Source organism: Centruroides sculpturatus, unplaced genomic scaffold, assembly GCF_000671375.1.
Source record: "Centruroides sculpturatus isolate CEXI.00-Female unplaced genomic scaffold, Cexi_2.0 scaffold1820, whole genome shotgun sequence".
Classification (NCBI taxonomy): Eukaryota; Metazoa; Arthropoda; class Arachnida; order Scorpiones; family Buthidae; genus Centruroides; species Centruroides sculpturatus.
The window spans coordinates 47,300-71,025 of NW_019385915.1; the positions used below are offsets into that span (position 1 = coordinate 47,300).

A 23,726-nucleotide genomic window follows, 5' to 3' on the forward strand; every position below is an offset into this window, starting at 1 on the left:
CTATAATCAATTTAAGTAGGAATTTGTCTCGGTTAATGTCTTTAAAAATATATTAAAGAAATCAAAATTTAATTTTACTATTTTTGAATGTTAATATTTGTAACGACGTGGAAATATCACCGAAATTACATTTTTAATCGAAATTTACTTTGTCTAATTTCCGGTACGCGCTTCTCTTATCGTTAGTAAAGGGCGAGTTAAGAAGCGATTTTGTGCACATTTAAAAAAAAATAGAAAGAAAAAAATAACGTTTAAAACAAAGTCTAAGATTGTTTTTTTTTAATTTAATTTTTATTGTTTCAATTTAAATATTCACAAACATAAAATTCTGTAACCGAAAAATAGGTTAAGTCGTGCAGATTCGAGCCATATCTACTTTCCGGCTACACTTTTTTTTCTGTTTTTTGACCGATCAGCTTGGATTTTTTATATGGCATAATGTAAAAGTCTACGTATTCGAGTGTGTTCCGAACAGAAGATAATCTACGCTTTTTTAAATATATTTTTTTTTATATCCAAAAAGATTGGTGCCAGCTCTCTAGTTTATGTCTAGTTGTTTGATCCATAAAAATAACTTCTCCACAAACTTTTGGAATACAACTTTATAGACGTCATCTGCTGCAAAAGTCGTAGGATGAATAACGAAAACAGGGATGAAAAACAGCGTCTCATAGAGTGCATCTACGAAATTTTCGGCCTGGTATTCCCGATATTGAGAAAATTATTTTATTTATTTATTTATTTTCTTTCTTATTTTTTGGCGAGGTGGCGTTCGTTAATAGTTTCTCAGCCAAAACTCGGGGTGCACTTTGAAACCTCGAAGACGATAGACTAGAGTCCCAGAGCGGCGGTATGTTTCTGAGCCTTGAGTCGAAGATCTGCTATGCTGGAGTTTTTATTGTTGAGTCGTTCCGCTGCCATCAGGGCAGACAGGCTGAAGGGGTGGGTGGGAGTAGGATAAAACAAGAAACTGGTGTGTGGATGGGGTGCGTGTGCGGCGGCCGCTGCGGCCGCGGCCGAATAGTGCTGGGCCGCTGCCAAAAAGGCCGGATCGGCGTAAGGCAAGTAATGGGTGGTGGGCACCAGATAGCGATCCTGCGGAAGTCGGGCCACGGCACTGCTGACGTTGATGTAAGGTGCGATGCGAGAAGACTCGATCGGGGTGCTGGCCGCCATCATCAGGTCTGAAAAAAAAAAGAAAAACAAACGGATCGATCGGATCAATAGCATTCGTGCCGCTCGACATCGATCAAGCATCAAGCGCGGGATCTAAATTAAGGAGCAAAACTTAATTTCCGCTTTTATTTGGTAATTTTTCATCGATATGAAGTGCCATCTGGTGGCAGTCTAGCAGAGGCTCCAGCAACGGGATTGACAGCGGCGGGGATGCCGTTGTTAACGCAATTGATAGGGTGATGGATACAATGAAGATGAATGAGTGCAGTGTCCCTATCCGAGACACTTAAGACCGTTTCTGGGCTCTGTAAACAACCGCACACTCCTTCTGAAGTCGATATTTGCTGTAATCGCTTAACAATCCACGTGATTAACTTTTTCCTTCCGTAAAATACTTAAATGGATATACCACTACTACCAAAATTTTAGATAATTTAATCGTTTTTAAAAGCTGAGAGAATTTTGTAACTTTATTATCTAAAGCAATTCGATTAATATCGAGCCGCACGGAAACGGCGTTTGAATTACTTCCAAAGATGAAATAACCTTACGAAATATTTTAAATTTTGTTAAAAGTTCAAATTTCTCTTGTATTTTCCTTTCTCCTCTTTCTAATTTTTATTCTCCAATCGGTTTTGGAAGAAGCAGCAGGTTTAAACAACGACTTGGTAAATTACTCCATTTTAATATATTCGATGTAACGTCGCGGTTTAATTGATGTATACTTTCGATTTAAATACAGTTTTATGGGCGTTTCGGTGACGCTTCTCATAAATCTCTAACGCTAAATCGAGAGACAGACGAAGCAAATCGGTATGCATAAGTTGGGATTCGTTACAATTGTGTAAAGTAACAATTTAAAATTATATCACTTATAACCGGAGGGTCCGAATTCAAGCCTCTTTCGGAGAGCTCTAGGCCTTTTTTGTTTAGTACAACCTTCTCGTTTGCCGCCTTACTTATTTAATAAATATTATAAAATTCGAGGCGAACGAATTCTATAATTTAGTTAAATTGTTCGTGCTTTTTAGATGGTATCTAAATGGGATAAGATATAAGCTTAATAAAGGTGTCTAGAGATAAGATAGACCTCAAAATGCCTATTAACTTATATTTTAAATATCATAAAAATTTATTTAATTAATTTAAATTTGAAAGATAATTTTATACTTAAAATGTTGCATAATGCATAATAGAACAATTAATATAAGTTTAGGAATACTTTTCAGCCATCGGGACGAGATAATAAATTCGTGCATTTTTATAATTCTCAGGTCAGCATTTAATATAAATTTATATTAAACAATATAAAACAGTTTCATTTTTTAATAATGATTTAAAAGTTATTAAATTACAACATTTTAAACTGAAATATTTCCACTTTTAATTCTTAGGCCTGCCTATTAGAAGAGGATTTAAATTGCTGTTGTTTCAAGTGTTTCTTAACATATTTTATCACTTTTTATGTTACAAAAACTTAATTTAGAATAATTTTTGAGCCAATTTTACATTCTCTATTCCGAAATAAACAATAAAATAGATGTAAAAAAATAAAAATAACAATTTTTTTTCTTTGATTTTAAGCACTTTCGTTATATTAGGTAAGTTTATAATGGAACTAGCCAAATGATTTTTATAGCCTACTCTTTTTTCTTCTTCGACAAGAATTAAACACTTATCTTAACTGTAGCTGAAGTGTTATTAATTATAACTGGATCATCGACAGAATGGGCCAAATCCATTATTTCAAAAAAAAAAAAAATATATTGAAACAGAGTCTATTTGGAAATAAAACTTAGCAACTTTTTTATCTTTATTTTTTTTTCCTGATAAGAACAACTCGTAACACCGATCTGGGCGGAGGGCTCGACATTTGTCATCAGCTAAATGGAGAGAGACAAAATGTCTTGGGTCTAAATCATGCCGTGTCAAATGGAACTTGAAAAATTAGGCGTTTCATTCGTCTATCGAATGTAGAGAGAAAAAAATGACAGAGGACAAAAACGTCATATGTACGCTCATTTCCCATTACCGTCGCGAAGAGAACGAAGGGGGGGAAAGAAAAAAAGGCTCGAGTCTCAATTGCTCTTTAATTTACATAAGTGACATGCATTAAAGAAAAGGACTTAAAAATTTTATCGATAATCCGAACCCTAGCGGAAAAACTAAGTACTAAAAGTTGTAAAGAAAAAATAGTCCGTAAAAAAAATGCAACTTACTTTTTTGCATCTGGCTTTCGTGCTTCCGACATTTTGCTCTTCTGTTTTGAAACCATACCTAATGGAAAGAAAAGAAGAAAAGAAGATTTGAAAAAATGACAATCTCTTCTCTATTTTTTCTCTATATTAGGAAACTTTAAAAAATTATCTATGTCTTATTTACTCAAAAATGGTAACCTTTCCATTATCCGTCAAAAGGCGGTAATGTTTAAATATCTAATTAATGAAATGTAAGCTAGGCTTTAAAGAAAAATGTAGCCTACTACAAATTTCTTGTTAATCAATGGTTAAGGTAAGTTTAATGTTTCTTAATAGAAACAAAACTATTTCGTTTTTCTTTTTTCTAACGTTTAAATTGATCATAAATAATTCGAAATGAACATATTGTTAAATTTATATTAAAAGTCCTTTTCAAAGTTTAGTTTAGACTGAGAAAAACTCGAAAGAGACGGGCGACTAATTAAGATAAAGGCCTTTAACGTCGGTAATTATACGAAGTTCGATGGACGTTCAATCTTATCCGACGATAATTAGCTTCGGCTATGCATTAAAATGACAGAACTTTCAATTTGGGATATTTAAATTTCAAATTGCANAGGGATGAAAAACAGCGTCTCATAGAGTGCATCTACGAAATTTTCGGCCTGGTATTCCCGATATTGAGAAAATTATTTTATTTATTTATTTATTTATTTTCTTTCTTATTCCAAATATTTATGCTTATGAATAAGTAATCAATAATTTTTTTTTTTTTTTTTTACATTTTCTTTAGAATGTGTCATTTTAGGCCACGTTCCCCTCTATATATAATTTTAATGTGAAATAACTTACTGTTGTATTGTATATTAGAATAGAGAAATTCAGTGGACTCAATGTGGATCGAAACACGATAATTTGGAATCTAAAGTAAATTCGAAACACATGTTTATATGTATATATAGGCCTATATATAATTTGAAGATCAATAAATGATTATTATGGGTGTTTCGTATCCCGATTTGACATTCTAAAACAAGCTAAAGTTCATTTTATCCGAACTTGATGGTTAATTAAATTCCAGTATTAATATTTGACTTCGACAATACAGAAATCCTTTAAAACATATTACAATATGTACTATATTATATATATAAACCACTCAGCAATTTAATATTCATCTTGTTTTGTGAGTGAAGGAAGTACACGTTGTACTGTACGTCAAATTAACGAGGACGTTATGTATGACGTTTCTAAATGAAATAAGAAATTATACTATAATTGCAATTATTACGGCGATTAACTTACATCACAAACACAATACACAATATAAAATGCAAAATTTTGAACCTTTTACTTTTTGATTCTGTATAAATGTGATATTTTCGATTGATGTAGGGAATTAAAAAAATATATATACATTAATTAACAATTTAAATCTATCTAGCTTCGGCTATGCATTAAAATGACAGAACTTTCAATTTGGGACATTTAAATTTCAAATTGCAAGTTCTGTACGCCATTATTCTATAATGTGTCTTCGTTACCAAATGGAGATGGCATATACGTGCTTATGTCTCCATAAAGTTACCAACGAATGTAGATAATGGTCTTTAATAGGAAGAATAATTAAAACATCTTTGCTTAATTAGAATCAGTTTCCATAAAAAGCCGTTCATTAGTTGCGGGAATTTTCTAATCTCGAATCAGTGCCGAGAGAAAACGAATACAACTCATAAATAGCAAAGTGGAGGAAGTCATGGTGATTCTTATCACGTTGAGAATTCTTCTCCCCCCTTCTTCGTTATCAAGATGCGCTTTACTAAAGGAAATCTGCCATTTTTTTGGGTTAATGATGATATGAGTCGTGATAAATTATCTAGGATTACTCGATAATTTCCGAATGAATCTCACCGAACGACCATAATTTCTACTTGGAAAAACTGGTCGTTACCGGTTAATGAAGTGGTAGAATGATTTAACGAGGTATAAAAAATGCAAAATTTATGACAATTCATTAGAATAATTTATGGATTTGCCAATAAATTTAACTTAATAAACACTGGGTAATATATTCTATGAAATGCGTAATAGTAAACGAACGTCTGGTTTTATCACAAATTTAGGCTGTTCGACTTTAATAAATTATAGGCATACCTGCGAGTTGATTGGCGTATTAACTTATTCAACGAATTAATGAGAAGAACCGAATTTTGTGATTAAGCAGAGAATAGTTGAAGGTACTGTACTGTACGCATGAACAGAATTTGTATAAAGAATATATCAAAAATTAGCTGAGACGTAGGACTATTAATTTGAGATCTACTTTCAAATCAGGACTATCTTGTATATAAAGCTTCTGTTTTTTTTTTTTTTTTTTTAATTTGATAGAACGCCATTAGAATTTTCTATACACGGTGTGGATAAATAATATTTGCAATCCTAATTCATTTTTTAATCTATTAGTTTTGTTATTTAGTCATATATTTAGTTATTGTGCCGTTATATTTATTATATACTCGTAGGCATATATCTTAAATATTGTGTGTGCGCGTGTTTACAGGGGAAAACCTGGCCTAAAATGCAATACTGGGGTAAAACGGGTTACATTTGAAAAACCCTATAAAATATGTTTGAATTTATCACTATACTATTGGATATGTAAGACTTAATTTTTAAATTATTGAAACGTAATTCTTTCAAATATAAGTAATCTTTATGAATAACAACAAACTATCCCACTATCTCTGCAGATTATGTTATATTATTATTATTCATTGAAGATAAAATGAGATAGCTGCTTCATTCAATCTTCAAGTTACAAGCTATTTTATGTAATGATACCAAGTAATTGTGACTTTTAGGTGTCTTAATAATTAGATACTTTCGATTATGGTGGGAAAATACGAGAGACGGACATGGAACGAAATACAGTGGTTCTGAATCTGGAGAAACATGGCTTAAATGTAAGAAATGTTCTTTGTGGAATCATGATAAATGTGCAGGCCTCACCAAAAAAAAATCAATTTTATATGAGATTTATGCAAAAAAAAATGATTTAGGTGTATTATTTTAACCTAGAAACTATGGTAAAATAAAACAATATTGTTATTTTTGAAATACCTGTAACTTAAAAACAATCTGAAATTTTCAGTTCTTGTTATTAGATACATAGCTTTAATTGCCTTAAAGATCGCCTTAAATCAAAGCCAAATCTGTATATATAAATAGATTTAGATTTGGCTTTGATTTAAGGCGATATATATATACACCTGTTGTTATTAGCATTATTATTTGTATTATTCAGTGCAATATTAAATATCAATAAATCATTAAGCCTCTTACCTAAGAAAATAATTTTGTTTTTTTTTTTACATTTTCTTTAGAATGTGTCATTTTAGGCCACGTTCCCCTCTATATATAATTTTAATGTGAAATAACTTACTGTTGTATTGTATATTAGAATAGAGAAATTCAGTGGACTCAATGTGGATCGAAACACGATAATTTGGAATCTAAAGTAAATTCGAAACACATGTTTATATGTATATATAGGCCTATATATAATTTGAAGATCAATAAATGATTATTATGGGTGTTTCGTATCCCGATTTGACATTCTAAAACAAGCTAAAGTTCATTTTATCCGAACTTGATGGTTAATTAAATTCCAGTATTAATATTTGACTTCGACAATACAGAAATCCTTTAAAACATATTACAATATGTACTATATTATATATATAAACCACTCAGCAATTTAATATTCATCTTGTTTTGTGAGTGAAGGAAGTACACGTTGTACTGTACGTCAAATTAACGAGGACGTTATGTATGACGTTTCTAAATGAAATAAGAAATTATACTATAATTGCAATTATTACGGCGATTAACTTACATCACAAACACAATACACAATATAAAATGCAAAATTTTGAACCTTTTACTTTTTGATTCTGTATAAATGTGATATTTTCGATTGATGTAGGGAATTAAAAAAATATATATACATTAATTAACAATTTAAATCTATCGTAAATAATTTGTTTTCCTCAGTTTTAAGTTTACTTTTCATTCTTCCTTCCATGTTTATATACTTAATAATTTTATATTGCTTTTATATGTTTATCGTTTACGTAATGTAAACGATAAACATATAAAAGAGTCACCTTATAGAAAAATAAGCCAGAATTTAATTACATTTTATAAAGGATTTGTTTTAGTTAAATTTAATAGCCTTTATTCTGACTGAAAATAATAATAATTTTTAAATATTAAGTTATTAAAACGAAATAAATAAATCTATTCTAAATCTAATTCTTGTAAGTTAGATCTATTAAATAAAAAGGAATTTATTCAAACTAACTGAAACCATCTTATATTTTTAGTTAAAGCGATCAGCAAACTAATCCCATTAGGACACATCCTTAAGCTGTTTTGTTTAATTTTAGAAAGGAAAAGGTCTCAAAATGAGAAAATCCCGAAAGGACACTTCATTTCTTATTCCTAATCTTTTAACCTTATAATATTAAAAGAGGAATAAGAGAAAGCAATTAATTAAAAATGTTATTAATCACCAAGAAAATAAATTAAGACAATGGAAAAAGAATGTTGGAAATCCTCTCTAAATCCTTAAGAGAAAGAAAAGAAGCTTCTAGTCAAGCTGAAAGCTAATTCTTTAATGAATATTGCTAAAACAAAGAACTGATTGAATTCGCAATTCTTGCTTCGGATCTTGTTCATCCCGGTTTTGTTTAATTAAAAATAATTTGGCAGAGGAGACAATTAATTTAATTTTCTTACTCATTTTTTATTTCGAGGAAATTCTTATGTTAAAGAGTTTGATGAGCAGATTGAGGAATAAAGATGAAACTTTTTGTTTCCGTTCGATTCTAAGAGAATAGTTTCGGAAAATCTCTGCAAAATTCATTTCACTACTTTTAGATATCCTACCATAAAATCGGTAGCTATCCTACGCATTCACATATCCTACTATACTTTTTACATGTCCTTTATTTTTATTTAATGAAGACGTTCGGAAGATAACTTCGTTTTGATTAGTAGCTATATAATGTCAAAGTTTAAATGAAATTTTAATTCCATTGTGTTCGAAATCTCAGAAAATTCAATTCATTTGTAAAACTTTCTGTCATCCTGTGGGTTATATAGGCTATATTAAAAGTTTATCTACGTAATATCAAGATATAAAATCAAAATTATATAATATAAATTATTTTTAAAGCAACTTATACCTAAATAAATACTTAATTCGAACTCTAATTCTATTGAACTTTGAATTATGATCATATAATTATTATTTATAATAATAAATCCTTCCTTTTAGTTAATTTATTAAATCTTATTAACCAAAAAACATAGATATACAAGACAAATTAATCCAAGAAATGTTATTGATCCGATTTAAAAACGCGCAGTTTAGAGCATATTAAGCCAATGCAAATCAATCCAATTCTTCATTTTCCAAATCATTTTGAAGCATAAAATATTCCAGAATTTCTTTTCGATTGGTCTATGCGAATTGAAGGTGAAATATCTCTTCCTGATACACATTAACTAAAGATCCTGCAAGGCCCATCTCCAAGGAATTAATCCATGTTGGTTCGAATCCCAATAGTAATTTTCCGGTGGTAGAAAATAATAAGACTGTTGGCTACTTTGTTTCCGAACGTTATCGATGACAATTAATAAATTGATACTTCATTTAATTGCATTAATTCGAATTTATAAACACTCAGTATTTTTTTTCCTAAAGAAATTAAAGAATCTTTTATAAATATTAAAGATAGAAGTTAAATCATAACTAAATTTGAATGAAATTATTTATTTTATTAACAGTGAAGTGATGGAAGAAGAAAATAATTATTAATCTATTATTTGTAAAAGAAATGAGCGGAACATAAAGAAGGAAACAGAACAATTTTTGTTGAATTCATATTTAAGATTGCTGCTCGGATATTTAAAAAATACTTCCTACTTTAAGGTAAATAAATCCTTTCTTTGTCTTTGGATACGCGCGAATCGATTCCCAAACAAAACTGTGAATATTTAAAAGTATTTACATTGGAATACGCATAATTTTAATTTAATTTTGCCTTAGGCTTACAACCAAAGAAATTCTGAAATTCCGTTAAAGATATCATCTATCCAAATTCATCAGACGAAATTTTAAATTCGATTTGAAATCTAAAATTCGCTAAGGTTAACATCTTGACTTTCAAGAAAAATTTTCCCAACGACTCAATTTGAATAAAGTTTCATCGCATTAAATTACAAAATCTCGGTTATGCTAAATTATTGAATAAGTTATTTGAAGTTCCAAAGAACAACCATAACTATTCCAGTAATGTTTATTTACAATTCGACTTTCTCTATACCAAATCTTCGAAAAGAAAACGAAACTTTCTTTTGTCTTTAAATGGTCAATTTAAAGAAAATTAAAATAAATTGAAAGTTTGAAGGAAAAAAACAAAAAATACAAAATAATGTAAATAAGTTAAAAACTTCTTAATTGAATAATGTATTAAGTTAATTTTAATTTACAAATAGCCTACAAGAAATTCCATACATAATAAAACAGGTAAATAAAAATTACCATAATTTGCTCTTTATGCAGTCTAAAACATTTATAATCAACTTTTTGGCTTTTTAAAATTGCTAATCGACTTTAAAATCTTCTTTATCTTTTTATATAATTTAAGCGAAAGGCAACACACAACTTTTACAGTAAGATTTTACACTATTAACTAAACTAATTAATTCTATATTTGTAAGAAAATTTAGCAATAATGGGGTATTAAGTACTTTTTATCCATTATAATATATATTTTTATCATTTATTTTGTATGCTGTGTACAGTACGTACAGTACAGTACCTGTACAATAATGTAGCATATTTTACGAAGTAGGTTACGAACAATCGCAATTATAAGCTAATTAAGAGAGTAACGTGTGATTAAAAGTAAAAGAGTAACGGGTGGAAAAATCTGGAGAAAATGTGAAATAAAATCAGTTGTTTTATCGAAAAAAATCCTTTAAAGCTGAATAACATACAAGTTAATATACAAAAGAAGACTGGGAGTGACTGTTGCGAGTGGTCACTTTCAAAATGTAGTTATTCATTTAGGTTACTCTCTTTTAAGAAAATGTTGAACCTGAAAGCTCGAAAGAATTTCTAAAGGGCTGAAAATAACACTTAAACGATAGCCTTTAACAAGATTTTAAATCATATTAAAACTGATTTAGAAGGTAAACTGTATCCTTATAACAGAATTCAATATTTTTAACTTATAAAATATAAAAGTATTAATTAAAATTTATATATTTTCTCTTATTATTTATTTTAAAATTATTAAGTTGATTGCAGAATAATAGTAACATAGTTTAAAGGATATTTANATTTCGGCTAAATTCGTTTCATTTTAATTAAAAATTTTATAGATATATTATTTATCAAGTTGGAAAATTAATTAATTACTTTTGAATTTTCAGTTCAAATCAATTAATTTCTCCTAAAATTAAACATCAATCTAACATTCAATTGATAAAATTCCTATAAATATTTTAATGCTAATTAAGTTTGAAATTTATTCCAAGCTTCATGAGGCATTTAAAAATGTTAAAATAATATTTAACAAGAAGTTATCAGCAAATTCTATTACATATTGAAAAGTTTGATATTATGGCCAAAATTTAGTCCATTTCTTCATTAGTTACGCCCAGAAATTCATCATTTACGCGCAGAAGAGGCGGTTATTCCGATCACAACTGCGCGTAACTGATTAACAAGTCGAATTTGAAAAGTTGAACTCATCCCACTAAATAAGTTATTCTGTATCCAATAGAATCAGAATAAGATTAAGAAGTGATTGCTTATTATGAAAATGTTCAGAACATTTGATTAAAACGGAAAATATTGTATATTTTTTTTATAAATTTACGGCGAATAAATAAATCTCGATAATATATTTTTCTGGTCTAGGCTTCCCCCTAAAGCGTTAGGTTTACTTCTCATTTCTGAATTTATATAAGTTAAAATAAAAACGGGAAGTCGGTTTGGCATTTTAGGACATGGCTTAGAAGCTATTATGACTTATATTATTGGCACTTCTTTGTGTTTGAAACGAAGTTAGTGATCGGAAGAACAAATGGCGGTAGCGAACGACAAGAACAAACTTGGAGGTTCCTTTGGAGCAAGCGCTTTATCATCGAATTATTCGTTTTAAATTGATAAAAAGTGGAGTGCGCCTCGGGCTAATAAGTTTAAGGAAAATGCGCCATCTCAGCCAACAATATCTTGTTTGTCTTGTAAGTGGAAACAGACTAGGACCACCCCCGGAGTGCTGATGACCAACGGAGCCGAGAGGATATATTTGACGGCGCATCTAGCACAAAGTAGGCTCAAAGGAGCTCTTTTATTACGCTAGACACTTCTAGCTATTAATCATGCTTTTATCTTCTCTGGGATTTAATGAGGCCGAAGAGATCCGAGGGTTTTCTTTTCATCACCATGATTACATTAGCTCGGCCACTTATTACTGATAAATTCAATCTTGTTAAACGGCAATTTAGTAATGAATAGATTGCAGGAGTCGCGTTTAGACGGGCATTATGTAAATCCCTAGCTCTTTGTGACGCGGCCGACGGTAGAGAGTCAGCTTTTAATCGAATTCCCTATCCCGCGTCCCCCCTCAGGGCTCTCTTCCCACTGTCCTAATGATATTACCGGTTGAAATCAGGACGAGCTCGCACCCGTTAAACAGCGTCCACGAAGGCGTGGCCTGAAGAACCATTGGTGGAAACTCTACAGTAAATGTCGTGTGAAAATGCGGCCACACGCCCGACGCGGGCTTAATTAAAAAGGTTGCAGTCTATCCCCCGTCCTAATTCAATAATCCGCTTTTGTCTTTCCTTTCCCACTTCTTCCCCCGTTTAATAACAATACATTTTTTCGCTATCAACCAGCGCTTCTTCTTCCCCCGTAGCCTATATATATTCCGGATTACTGTTATACCGCTACAAATGTATAATAAATGCCTTATTTATTCGGCTAGGAATTCGGGAAGGTGCTAGACAATAGAAGGAAGATATATATATAAAACCCGTGTCCGAGCGGGCCGTACACTCCCGTTATTATTATGAGCCTGTAAATAAATCGTCTCTTCTATCACATCCGACCATTTGCCAGATTATATGGCGTATTTTAGGGCAGCGGGCTTGATGAACGTTCCGACTGTCCTCGTTTTCGGGAAGCGTCCCGCGATACCAGCCCGAAGTGGGGGGTTGGGGTCCGAGCCAAGCCGGCGTCCAGGACCAATTAAGTCCACTAAATGAAAAGGTTCACCTCATATAAAAGGAACATTACGGAAACAAGGATTTAATCAGGGTAAGAGCCCGGCTTAATCGGCTTGCCAGGCCAAGTTAGCCGAGCGCCGACTGATTGCCACCAACGCTAAGCTTGCTGGCCGCTTGCCCGCCTCTAATGTCGCGTCCCATCTCTAGTTTCCTCCGATACTGACTGCTTAATTGATAAATGCCACGTGAAGCCGCTCTGCCTCCTTCTCCTACGTCATCGTTCGCCCATCCCCATAGGTATCCGCCGGATGCCCGTCTCACCTGAAACAATTAAGTTCGTTTAGCTCCGCCTACTCAAGAGACATTCGTCTTTCCCATTACAACGAAAAAAAAAAAAACAAACGAAGAACAAAAAGAAACTATTTATTTAAACATAATCTGTCTACCGGAGCGCCGCCGATAGCAGTTTTTTCTACTAATTATTCTTTTCGGTTCGTCTTTACGCAAGACGTAAAACAGAAAATTCGCTTTAGCGCTTGTAAGATACCGAAGGTTGTTGAAGTATCTTCTGATCGAATTATCGATTTTTCCTAAATTAGAAAGAATATCCCCGCGATACAAAATTAGAGTCATACATAACATTTGAATGACTGAATTAAGATTTCTAACACCTAGAATTTTCGATATTTCGATTCCATTAGTTAAGGACAACATTTAAATTAGAATTATTATCAAAACCTATAATACGTCTTATTTAAAAATATGTATTTTTCTAGTTACTGAACAAGAAAAATAATTAGAAAACCGTCGTTAAAGTTAGATTGCTATTGGAAAAACAATTAAATTACTATCAAATAGTTAATTATAGAGTTAATCATTCAAAATAAATGCTCTTTTGTCATGTAATAAATTTTGTAGCTGGCCTATTTACTTTTACTTTAATTTTCTCAACGTAACTGTCAGTTTGAAACTAGTTTAATAAATAAAATGAATACTGTACAGGAAAAATAAACAGGAACCTAAACTGGTTCTTTTTGAATTTTCTTTTATTTCTTTGTACCGAATCATTAAATAGAAATGCCACTTCCTTTATAAATAAAATCAGTAATTTTATTATTGTTAGCTTAAAAATGATAGAAACCGTATTTACATTAAATTTATTTAATAATTTATTTATTTTTATTATATTATTTAAAAAACGAATAAAATATTTAAAATACTTATTACACTTAAGTTATTTTTAGTAAATTAGACCCATTACGAAATGTAGGCCTAGTAATAAATTTTATACACTTTCTTTAATTTTTCTTGAAGTATTAACTAAAGTATTTACTTTTAATCTAACGATTATCTGGCTATTACTTAGCATTAATTTACGTGAGCGATTTGTATCTCGTCGTTACAACTTCGTTAATATTTCATCCCATCTACCTCTAAACTAAATTATCGATCGTTTTCTTTCGGGTATAAATTCGGGGAATATGAAAATAAATAATGTAAAAATAAGCCCGAAAAAAATATTCTTTCGTATTGTGCTGTACTGTACAAATGTAAACAGTTATTTCTTCGAGTTTTTAAAGATATTAAAGACAAAAAGAAATCTATTTTAAGATTGGGGATTATCTTTTTATTTTGTAGTTTATCAACCACGGCTCGATGAATCCTTAAAAATGAAAGCAGATTCTAAATCCAATAAGTGTTATTAGCCCTCTATTCTTTCACCATCAGTCAGTGTGAGCGATCACCCACTCCACTTATCTCTTCTCTGCTGCTCATCCTCCACTAACAACCATTCCCTTTTCGAACAGTTCAAAGATCAGACCTCAACTTTAATGCTTCTATCTACAGAATGAATATGACGCATAGCATGAACGATGCTACTTAGCCTAAGCTAAATCGCGCGAAGATGTCACGTGTATTTTAACCCTTTTTTAATATAAATTATGTTCTTATATAATTAAAAATGAAGAAGGAAGAAAAAAGATGAAAATTAAAATTAAGCATTCTTTAATTTTCCAAAAAACCAAATAAAAGAGAATTTTCTTGAATCAACACGAAGCGTTTTTGTATCAGCCATTTGCAACACTTGAATAAGAAAGACAATCAATCGCTTGCGGCATCCAAAAATAAACCAGTGGCACCTCAAACGTATAAATATTAAGATTATTGAGTTTAATTATGTAATATAATCCAGATTAATTTATAAAAATTAGAGTTCGCCAGCGATTCTTCGAGCGATAAGGTAATTAATGTCAATAGAAAAAAGTTTATAGATCATTTTGAAAGGTAAAAAAAAAAGTTCATTTTTTGTTGTTTGGAACACATTTAATACATTTCTTACAATTCTGTCAGAGACGAGGTATGGCATTACGACAATAAATTGTGGTAAAAGACAGAAATAATCGGAATGGCCAAAGAGACAATAAAGTGATTGCATAGGAGACAGAAACAAACTATTTAATATAAGAAATGGTCTCTTAACCTTCTTACACGAAAAATCTCTGATTTAAGATGACTTTGGACCCGGATAAAGTCGTTCTGATCGTAATAAGAAAAAACACCGTAAAGACGAAGTCACCACGCATTTTCCACAAGCGGATTTCCAAAATTTGTTTCGAATCGGACTTACAGGCGTCGAATCTTAAATTTAAATCACCTTTAAAGTTTTATGGCATTTTTTTCCTCCAAGACGGAAAGATTCAGTAATCAAAACTGACCTACATTTCCTCTCTTCAATGCCAAATCCGATACTTATTGTTTCGCCTGTCTTTTCCATTAATGTTTAGGCCTATACTTCGGGGCATTGCGTTTACTTTTTGAAATTGTTTCTTCTATTCTTATCATAAACTGCTCCTCGGCATTCTATAACATAAGTTAAATCATAAGTTATATCCTATAAGATTAGAGGGGCGATCGATTTTCGAACACGTACTGTATTGTACAGTACAGTACAGTGCATAGATGAATATCATTCGAATAGCATGCGCAATTATCATGTTTTGTTTAATTCTATAAAATAAAAATATAATTTAAGTTCTTAACTAGTTTGGAGCAAAAATTTGAGATTTTAAAGCAAATTTTCGATTAATTATGGGAAGATAAGAATGCTATTTGTTAGTAGAAACCATTGGTCCTTTACATGTGTTCCCGTTTACAGAGGCGAATGAGTCGAGTCATTTTTCAAGATCCAAAAATCTGGGAGGGCGGATTCCAGTCGGTTAGCCAAGGAGTTCGCCGGACCAATCGCCTGTCACAAATGGCCCTCGGTTGCGGCCGTGACGTCGGCGACATTAACGAAAAGGAGACGATAAAAAAGTATATTCCTCGTCGATTTTTACCCAAATTCGTAAACGCGTCAGAGAATAATTGTGTCTGTTTCGCTCCACAAACTTAATAACTTCTTTTCGTAAGGGCAGAACATCAATTCCGGTTGATGGATGCTCGACCGATTGACAGTTTTCGCAACTCCACTCGATTGGAGAGGAACTTCTCCACTTTGCTATACAATTACTTTGTTGCAGTTTTTACACTTTTCTCTCGTTTTTCGCCTCCCGACCACCCCGACTTTTCTTCTATCTACTCGAGTCCGATTGATTGGCTAGGTGGCGCCGGAGACGGTCCGCTCTCCCATTGGATAGCGTTTGTCACGCACCATACGTCGACAGAGCCGCCATTGGTCGATCCGACCAAAGACGATATTTCATCCTCCGCGGGTCATCCATCAGTCGGACGTATCCACCCGACACCGAACGGATGCGACGCGTATGTAGCGCCTTACACCCATCGGTCACCTTTGCCATCCCTCAGTTACAGTGCCCAGTCCATTGTAATTGAGTTCTTAATCGAGTTACCATTCCTCGATAAATTGGCATTAACACACAACCGATTACACTCCAGAACAATACAATTATCCTTCCAAATTCTTAAAAAAAACCGCTGTCTTTCGGAAACCGGAAGTAGCCAAGTTCAATGAAATTCGCTTTGGTTTGTTGGCAGAAACGTCATTTCCGATTTGGGTGCAAGAAGACGTCGTCTCTTTCTCTCCCTAATGTATTAAAACTTTTAATTTGTCAGTCGGGATGCGCTCGCGCGTCGCTATAGGAATGGCATCCAGCAGCCTCGTGCCAGTCGCGCTGCGGGATATATCAAGCCGAGTTAGAGCGACTATCCATCGGAAGTGCCGGTAATGAGATTAAGGTCTCGGGCTGCTGGACATTATCTATCGTCAACCATCGAATTACACACTGATCGACAAGCGATGGGCGCTGACAGGCCGCATATCGCCCTGCGCGTGGCTAATGACTGTCTCGTTCCTGACCGGACTAACGTCGCCTCCATGCTTCGACACCTTTATTTTCCTATTCTGCGCATTCTTCCGGGTGAGCCAAAGAGAAAAAGAATAGAAGATAAATGCAAATGCTTACCTGTACACGCGCTTCGGATAAACCCAACCGTTGCGACAGTTCTTCGCGCATAAAAGCGTCCGGGTAATGCGTCTCGTCGAATAATCTCTCCAATTCGTTTAATTGTTCCAGTGTGAAATTAGTCCTGGATCTCCTCTGTTTCACTTTGGGCTGATGCCCATTGTCACCTAAAGCACATTGCTCTTTTCTTTCTTCCTTCCTCGTTTCTGCCTCTTCTGATGTGGAAGTTTCTGCTTTGACTTCGGCTTGAGAATCGGAATCTGGAGTAGAAGCGGCGGCTGGAACTAGACTGGGAGAACTCGAACACACTGAAAAAACAAACACAAAATTTTTAAAGCATAATAAACTTCATTTATATTATTTCGTTATGTATACTACACATACAGTAGAATTAACTACAAATAAAACAGCTTTATCGACGATTCTAATCAAACTTTACGCAACTAAATCGAAAATTCTTACATAATTTTAAGGATTTAAATTTATACTCATAACAAACTTTTATAAACTTTTAGTTGACGGGATTTTAAGGTGAATTGTAAATTCTGCATAAAATCTCTTTTTTGTGTGTGTCTACACTTGAAATAATCCTACATTTATCATCGTGCATAACAATTTTCCTGAAAATGATAGTCTATTTTAACATTTCAATTTTAAGTTATTAAGTAATAAACATTTAAAATTATAATAATATACAAGAAGTTATAGTGTAAATACGAATTTTATTTCCATTTGTAAATATTGTATTAAATAATCTGAATGCCAATCTTAATTTAATCAACCTACATTTTTCTTTGAATTAAACTTAATTATAATTAAATTTAAGTTCGATTTTTAATGGAAAAAACAAATGTTATTAAAATTCTACTAAAAATAAATTATTATTAAGATAAAATACATTTCTGCTTGGAAAAAATTAGTCGAAACGCTTGATTACTTTTAAAAATAAAAAGAAATTAAATCGCGGTTTCTCAACGACTGTTTACTTTAATTTACAGAAGAGAAATGCAATTCGTACTAAATAATACATAATTGAATCGTAGGTTTTATTATTGATAACTGCAAAATTTTAGAACTAGATTTTCTGTAGATTTGACCGCTATTTTTAGGCGTATTCTTCGATTTCTTATTGAATAAATACTAATAATAGTTAGCTTAAAAGCGAGGTGCATACAAAGTGCCATGTTTGTTTTCTCGCGGAATGTATTCGGACTAATCAAATATTTATTTATAGTCAGATCCATAATTGTCGTCTTTATAACGCGTAAGAAAAGGGTAATATCTAGATGATCCTTATTGGTGTTTTGTGGGGTGAGAGGCAAAGAAGCATTCGTAATAGATTCTTATTAGATTACACTTCTTAAAATTGAAACCATTTATTTCCCAAGTTCGACGTCGAGAGATTCATCAATAATTCAAGCAGGAGAAAATTTTTGCTATTGCCGAGCCGAAAGACGATTCGTCCAGGTGAGATGCGCGTGTGAGCGTGGCGCGAGATCGCGCGTAAGTCAGTTAATGGATAGTCGCCAGGGTGGTAGACATTTTTCTGTCTCCCCGGGCCAGACAGAATAATTGCATTAGAAAATAAGAAGAGACGTGACATTCTTGGTCAGGCGGCCAATGGCGGGCGGAAGAGAGGCATCGTTTGTCATTGGAGGAGCTTAATTCGATTGGGAGACCAGATTCAACCTGGATTTTAGCGCAGCGATACCAAATCAGAAGTGACTAGAGATCGCAGGTGCGCTAACTACCATCAGGCGAAATGACTGTAATTTGCAATCTGGCTAAGCCGCTGCGAAAACTAATAAATCTGGTTACAATCGACTTTATATAGATAACCCCGCACAATGGCGGTTAGAAAAGGAGCGCAGAATAAGTAAAATTTGCGGCTACAGTTATTATCAGGTAGGAGCGAGATTATGCTCGGACCGAAACGATATTAGCGCCGTGTAGCAGTAGCCATTATCGAACAAGCGGCACTTGCTGCAGCGACTCTCGGGAGCAATAAAACTTGGTGATTTTGCAAATTTCCCGACCGCATCACGGAGTCGGGATACAGATGACAAATGATGGCGAGTAGCGAGAGATGCCCGCTAACCGACATTTTCTCTCGCCTTGCAGCCATCCTCGGCTGCAAAGCCGTAGCTGCAGTCATTCGGGCTGACCCGATGCGGCCTGTCACGTACGCCGACCTCTCACGTCTGTTGGCAAACTGCGAGTTGCACCAGTCGTTGTCCCGCCACGTGCCAACTCCCATAAATTACAACATGCCAGGGGCGCCAAAAATTTTATCCCGGAATTGGTGTAACATGCTCAAAGTTTGAAGGTTAATCGGATTAGATGCATACAATTTTGATGAGCCGCACTGAGATGGGTGATGCGGCTTAGGGGAAAACTGGGAAATGCCAAATGCGAGCGTGCGACTCCGAACTGGCTAGTACTGTACCTCTCGGATTCTGCGGCATTTCTAGTAAAGGTCGAGGTCCAAATGGCCAAAATTCTTTTTATGTTTCTTTAAATTTGCTAAAATGGCCGGCGCCTTCTAACTTCCGCCCTATCGGATTGACATTAAAGACCCATCGCGAGCTTCTCCATCAACTAGTTGATATCCCGTACCAACAGGGTGCTAAGAGAACGTCTTTATTTTTTCTTTCGTCTGCTTCGCACCGATTTTTGCACCAACGACACCTCCTAATTAATTTAAATGCTCGGCGTTTTGTTCTTTCACCTTAATTAACTTTATTAATTGCCCAACGAGTTAATTGGCCAAATCGCTAATTATAATTGCAAATGCTGAAGTGTAATAATCACGTAACACGGTTTGTTTGATTAGATTATTCTGTCCATCATCTTTTCAATAATAAATTAATTATATCTAAGCAATTACCGGTTCAAACTACAAAATTTCGAACATAATTTACACTCATTTAAAAATTTTAAAAAGAGAAATTACTAAACAAGCTGGCTAATTGCGCCAGCTTGAAGGAAAAAAACCCCAACCACCCGAGGGATTAAAACAGTTACGTTACAAAATGCAAATTACTTTAACTCTTCATAATTTCCAGCTAATTATTTTAAGTCTAGAAATAATTTTGTTGACGAATTTAAGACAGAAAAATGCCAAGCGCCATTAAATCTTCCGTCACGGCTCCAAGAGTTACTGTACTTTAATAAATTGCGCAAAATTATTGTCCGAGATTAGATTAACATTTATTAAAAATTTGCTATTTTGTCAACAAAACGGTTCTTCTTGCAATTCATCTGATTAGCTATCGCTGTCACGGGCAAAACACAGACTAAACGTGTCCTAATGGCACTAATTGATATAATTAGCAGTAAAAAGAAGAAGGATACAACCTGGAGCCACTACTAAAGAAATCAATGCGAGTGAGTCGCAGATTACTGCTAATTTCCACTCGTTAGATTCAATTAACTTTTCCTAATTAAAATGAAATGTTAATGAAGTTTAATGAAACGGCGAGAAATTAAAATCACGCTTTAATACAATTCTTTCGCTTTATATATACTCACGGTATATGCATAATGCAGAAAGTCTTCTTACTCTAAGCTATCCTTAGATGGCAAACTAATGATATAATTCGATGCCAACTCCAAATAAAATTAAATTAATAAACTATTTTCGTCTGGATGCCGCATTTTATTCTAAAATTTATTTGCTACTTTATTTTAAAACGGCGACCTTTTCCATCCACCATTTTTTTAAAAAACTGATGGTCGGGTTACTCCTAAATCGTATGCTTACTAAAGGTGTTTGGGTGCTAGAATATAATTTGCTGGGGCGTGAATAATTCGATTTAAAAATATGGTTTGATTTTAAAACGGGATGGCTGAAGTGTCACATCTTTGCTTTATCATATCTGTCATGTGCTCGTTGTGTTCATTGTGCCGGAATGATTTTTGGCACTCAGTTGTAGACCTATGAATGGAACGTCCCTGCCATATCGTTCCAATTTATTCGAGTTTGCAGATCTGTCACATTTAGATTTATGATGCAGTTTAAATAGAAACTGTCCGAATTATGCTTTTTTTCCCTGATTTCTGTGATAAATAACCTGCAACGTGAGAAATTTAATCTAAATTCAGCTTTTTCCTCCGTTATATTAACGTATGGAACACGTTTATCCGCTACTAGAATCTGTTATTGATAATTGTTCACGTTGATAAGCAAACATTTCGAATTTGTTCAATTATGCAAAGTTATGATTAAACAAATTGATATTTATTTCTTTATTACCGGGCAATTTTTCTGCAAGCTAAAATTATCCATTGCTTAATTTGACCCTTTTGATACGTGAGACCTAACACATCTGTATATAATCAAAACTTTAACAAACTACTCATGCGAGAATAAGAGACTTCCACGAAAAAAAAATTCACCTATAAATTAATTTATATATATGTATATATATTTAGAACTTTTTAAAATGTACGTTCAAATTTTTTTCCCTTTAAATTTAATTTTAGTTTGATATTTATTACATTTCCAACTCTAACTTAGCAGTATTAAAGTAGTTTTCAAATGTATTATGATAGATTGATGTTTGTGTCTACTGCAGTTTATTCTGGAATGTGAAATTTGCACAAGGCACACCTTTACGGATTTAATTTGTGCAATAAATCAAGACGAATGCCTGATGGATATCGGAAAATCGTGATATGTTAAGGTAAAATACGAGTTTTAAGATTTACGTTTCATTTTATTTGCAGAGAAATTGCTAAACATCTGTAAAGATTAAATCAAAATGCAGCCTAAGTTTCAAATTTTTTTATTTTTATTTTAAAATTTGTATTAATAAATTCGTTTTTATCACATTACTGATGTAACTAAGAAGAATTTTTGTCATGGATAAATATATTTAATCTCAAGACTCGTATGCATTAAAAATATATAGGACCTGCATGTAGGGCATAACAAATAATACAGTATATAGGGCCTATATTTATAATATAAATTTATATGGCAAAAAATTTTCGCCATAGAAACCTACGATTTCTGAAATTTTAAATTTTAATAAATTTTAATTTTGTATACCTAGCAGCGCAAATATCGTGAAATTTTGGGTGGTCGAAATACAGATTTTTCGTTTGTTGGCTGTAGATATTGTTTGTCTGATCTCTCACTTTCTCCTAATGGTGTAATAAACGTTGTTTTCGTTTTTCCAGTCTGTCTATATATCGAGAATAAGTAATAATTAATGCCATCATCTAGGTGACGAGAGAGGGATCGATAGACAATAACAAAATAGCAAACTTCCATTGGAACGATCTAATCCGACTTTCATAACTCCGATGTCATCTTCAGAGTCAATTACGTGGAAAATAACATCACAAGTCATTTAACAAATATTTTTCCTCAGGATTTACTTCATCCAAATAATGCAAGTACTTTTTTTATGGTTAGTCGTGTTGTTAAACATCACTTAATTAAGATTTTTTATTTAATTTTCTAGTAAATTCCGAATGCTTTCGTAGCATTATACAGATTCTTTATTAAATATTCAACATTTAATTAATAAGATAGAAATTTTATTAAAGAAAGAATACATTTGCTGGATATTTAATGCTTTCCTGAAAGAATATTTTGGAAAAATGAAATCTAAAAAGGAAATTACCTGTCCTAGAATACCGAGAAAGCATATTATCGGTAAGCGTGAAAAATACAGAAAAACAACGAATAAAATAAGCGATAAAATTAGTTAATATAAACTCAGAATAGAGTTTGTGTATACGTCGATAAACTTAATGCACGAACTAACGATAGAAGAGCGAAGGCCTGAGTTTTCCTCCAGGCAAATTATTACATACAATGGAAGTAGTCAGAAGCCCTTAAGACTAGTCTGTTATCTATAATTGAAAATTTGATTGTATAATTTTTAATATATTAGAATATGGAAAGCGTTGTAGCTATAGCCTAGCGGTTACGAAGGAATGAATAAATAGAAATCTTCGAAATGAGTCTTTATAGCGAAAGGGGAACAATTGAAGAACGAATAAGTTTAATTTGAGTTGATACGTAGAAAAAATTAATGAGAAAATTCGATTCGAAGATAATCCGAGCATAAAATAATAACTTGAGCTTCTTGAAACAAGCGGAAGAGTATAATTATTAAATAAGTGGAATTATTTTTATGAAAGAGCAAAAAATACTTTGGCTCTTTCATTCAAATAAACAAAATAATTTGTACAATTATTATTTAATTGTTTTTTATGCGTAAACAAATAAAATAACGTTGATCAGAATGATACTATATTATTAAAAAGCCAATTTCTCGTAATTGGTGTAGATCTAGTATTTATTGGGGCTCAATTTCAATCCGGTGACTCGAAGTTTCGAATTGTCACGTTCGAAATATTCTACCCGTTTCAAATTTGTATAAAAATATTATACACTAAATTACAATTTATTTATTTTTCAATTAAAAATCTATTGTAATTTACATAATTTTTCATTATAGAATAAAAAAAGAAGCGCGTTATATCGAACTCTTAAACAGACATTTCATGTTAACAAATGTAAAATTCTTTGACTATTCTGATTATATTGGAAAAACGGAAAGATTAAAAATGCATAAGATATATTTAATATTGAAATAAACAA

General features: G+C 32.6%; 1 protein-coding gene across 1 annotated transcript in view; it reads right to left on the bottom strand.

Annotated features, from left to right (window-relative positions):
- Window positions 1-332: 332 nt before the first annotated feature.
- Window positions 333-23,726, bottom strand: part of LOC111612554 (short stature homeobox protein 2-like) — a 29,000-nt gene continuing 5,606 nt past the window's right edge. The window contains exons 2-4 of the mRNA XM_023353786.1: window positions 17,108-17,415; window positions 3,396-3,453; window positions 333-1,184 (exon numbers count right to left, since the gene is read on the bottom strand). Coding sequence (XP_023209554.1) covers window positions 832-1,184; window positions 3,396-3,453; window positions 17,108-17,415 — 719 coding nt within the window. The 3' untranslated portion in view covers window positions 333-831. The remainder of the gene's footprint in view (window positions 1,185-3,395; window positions 3,454-17,107; window positions 17,416-23,726) is intronic.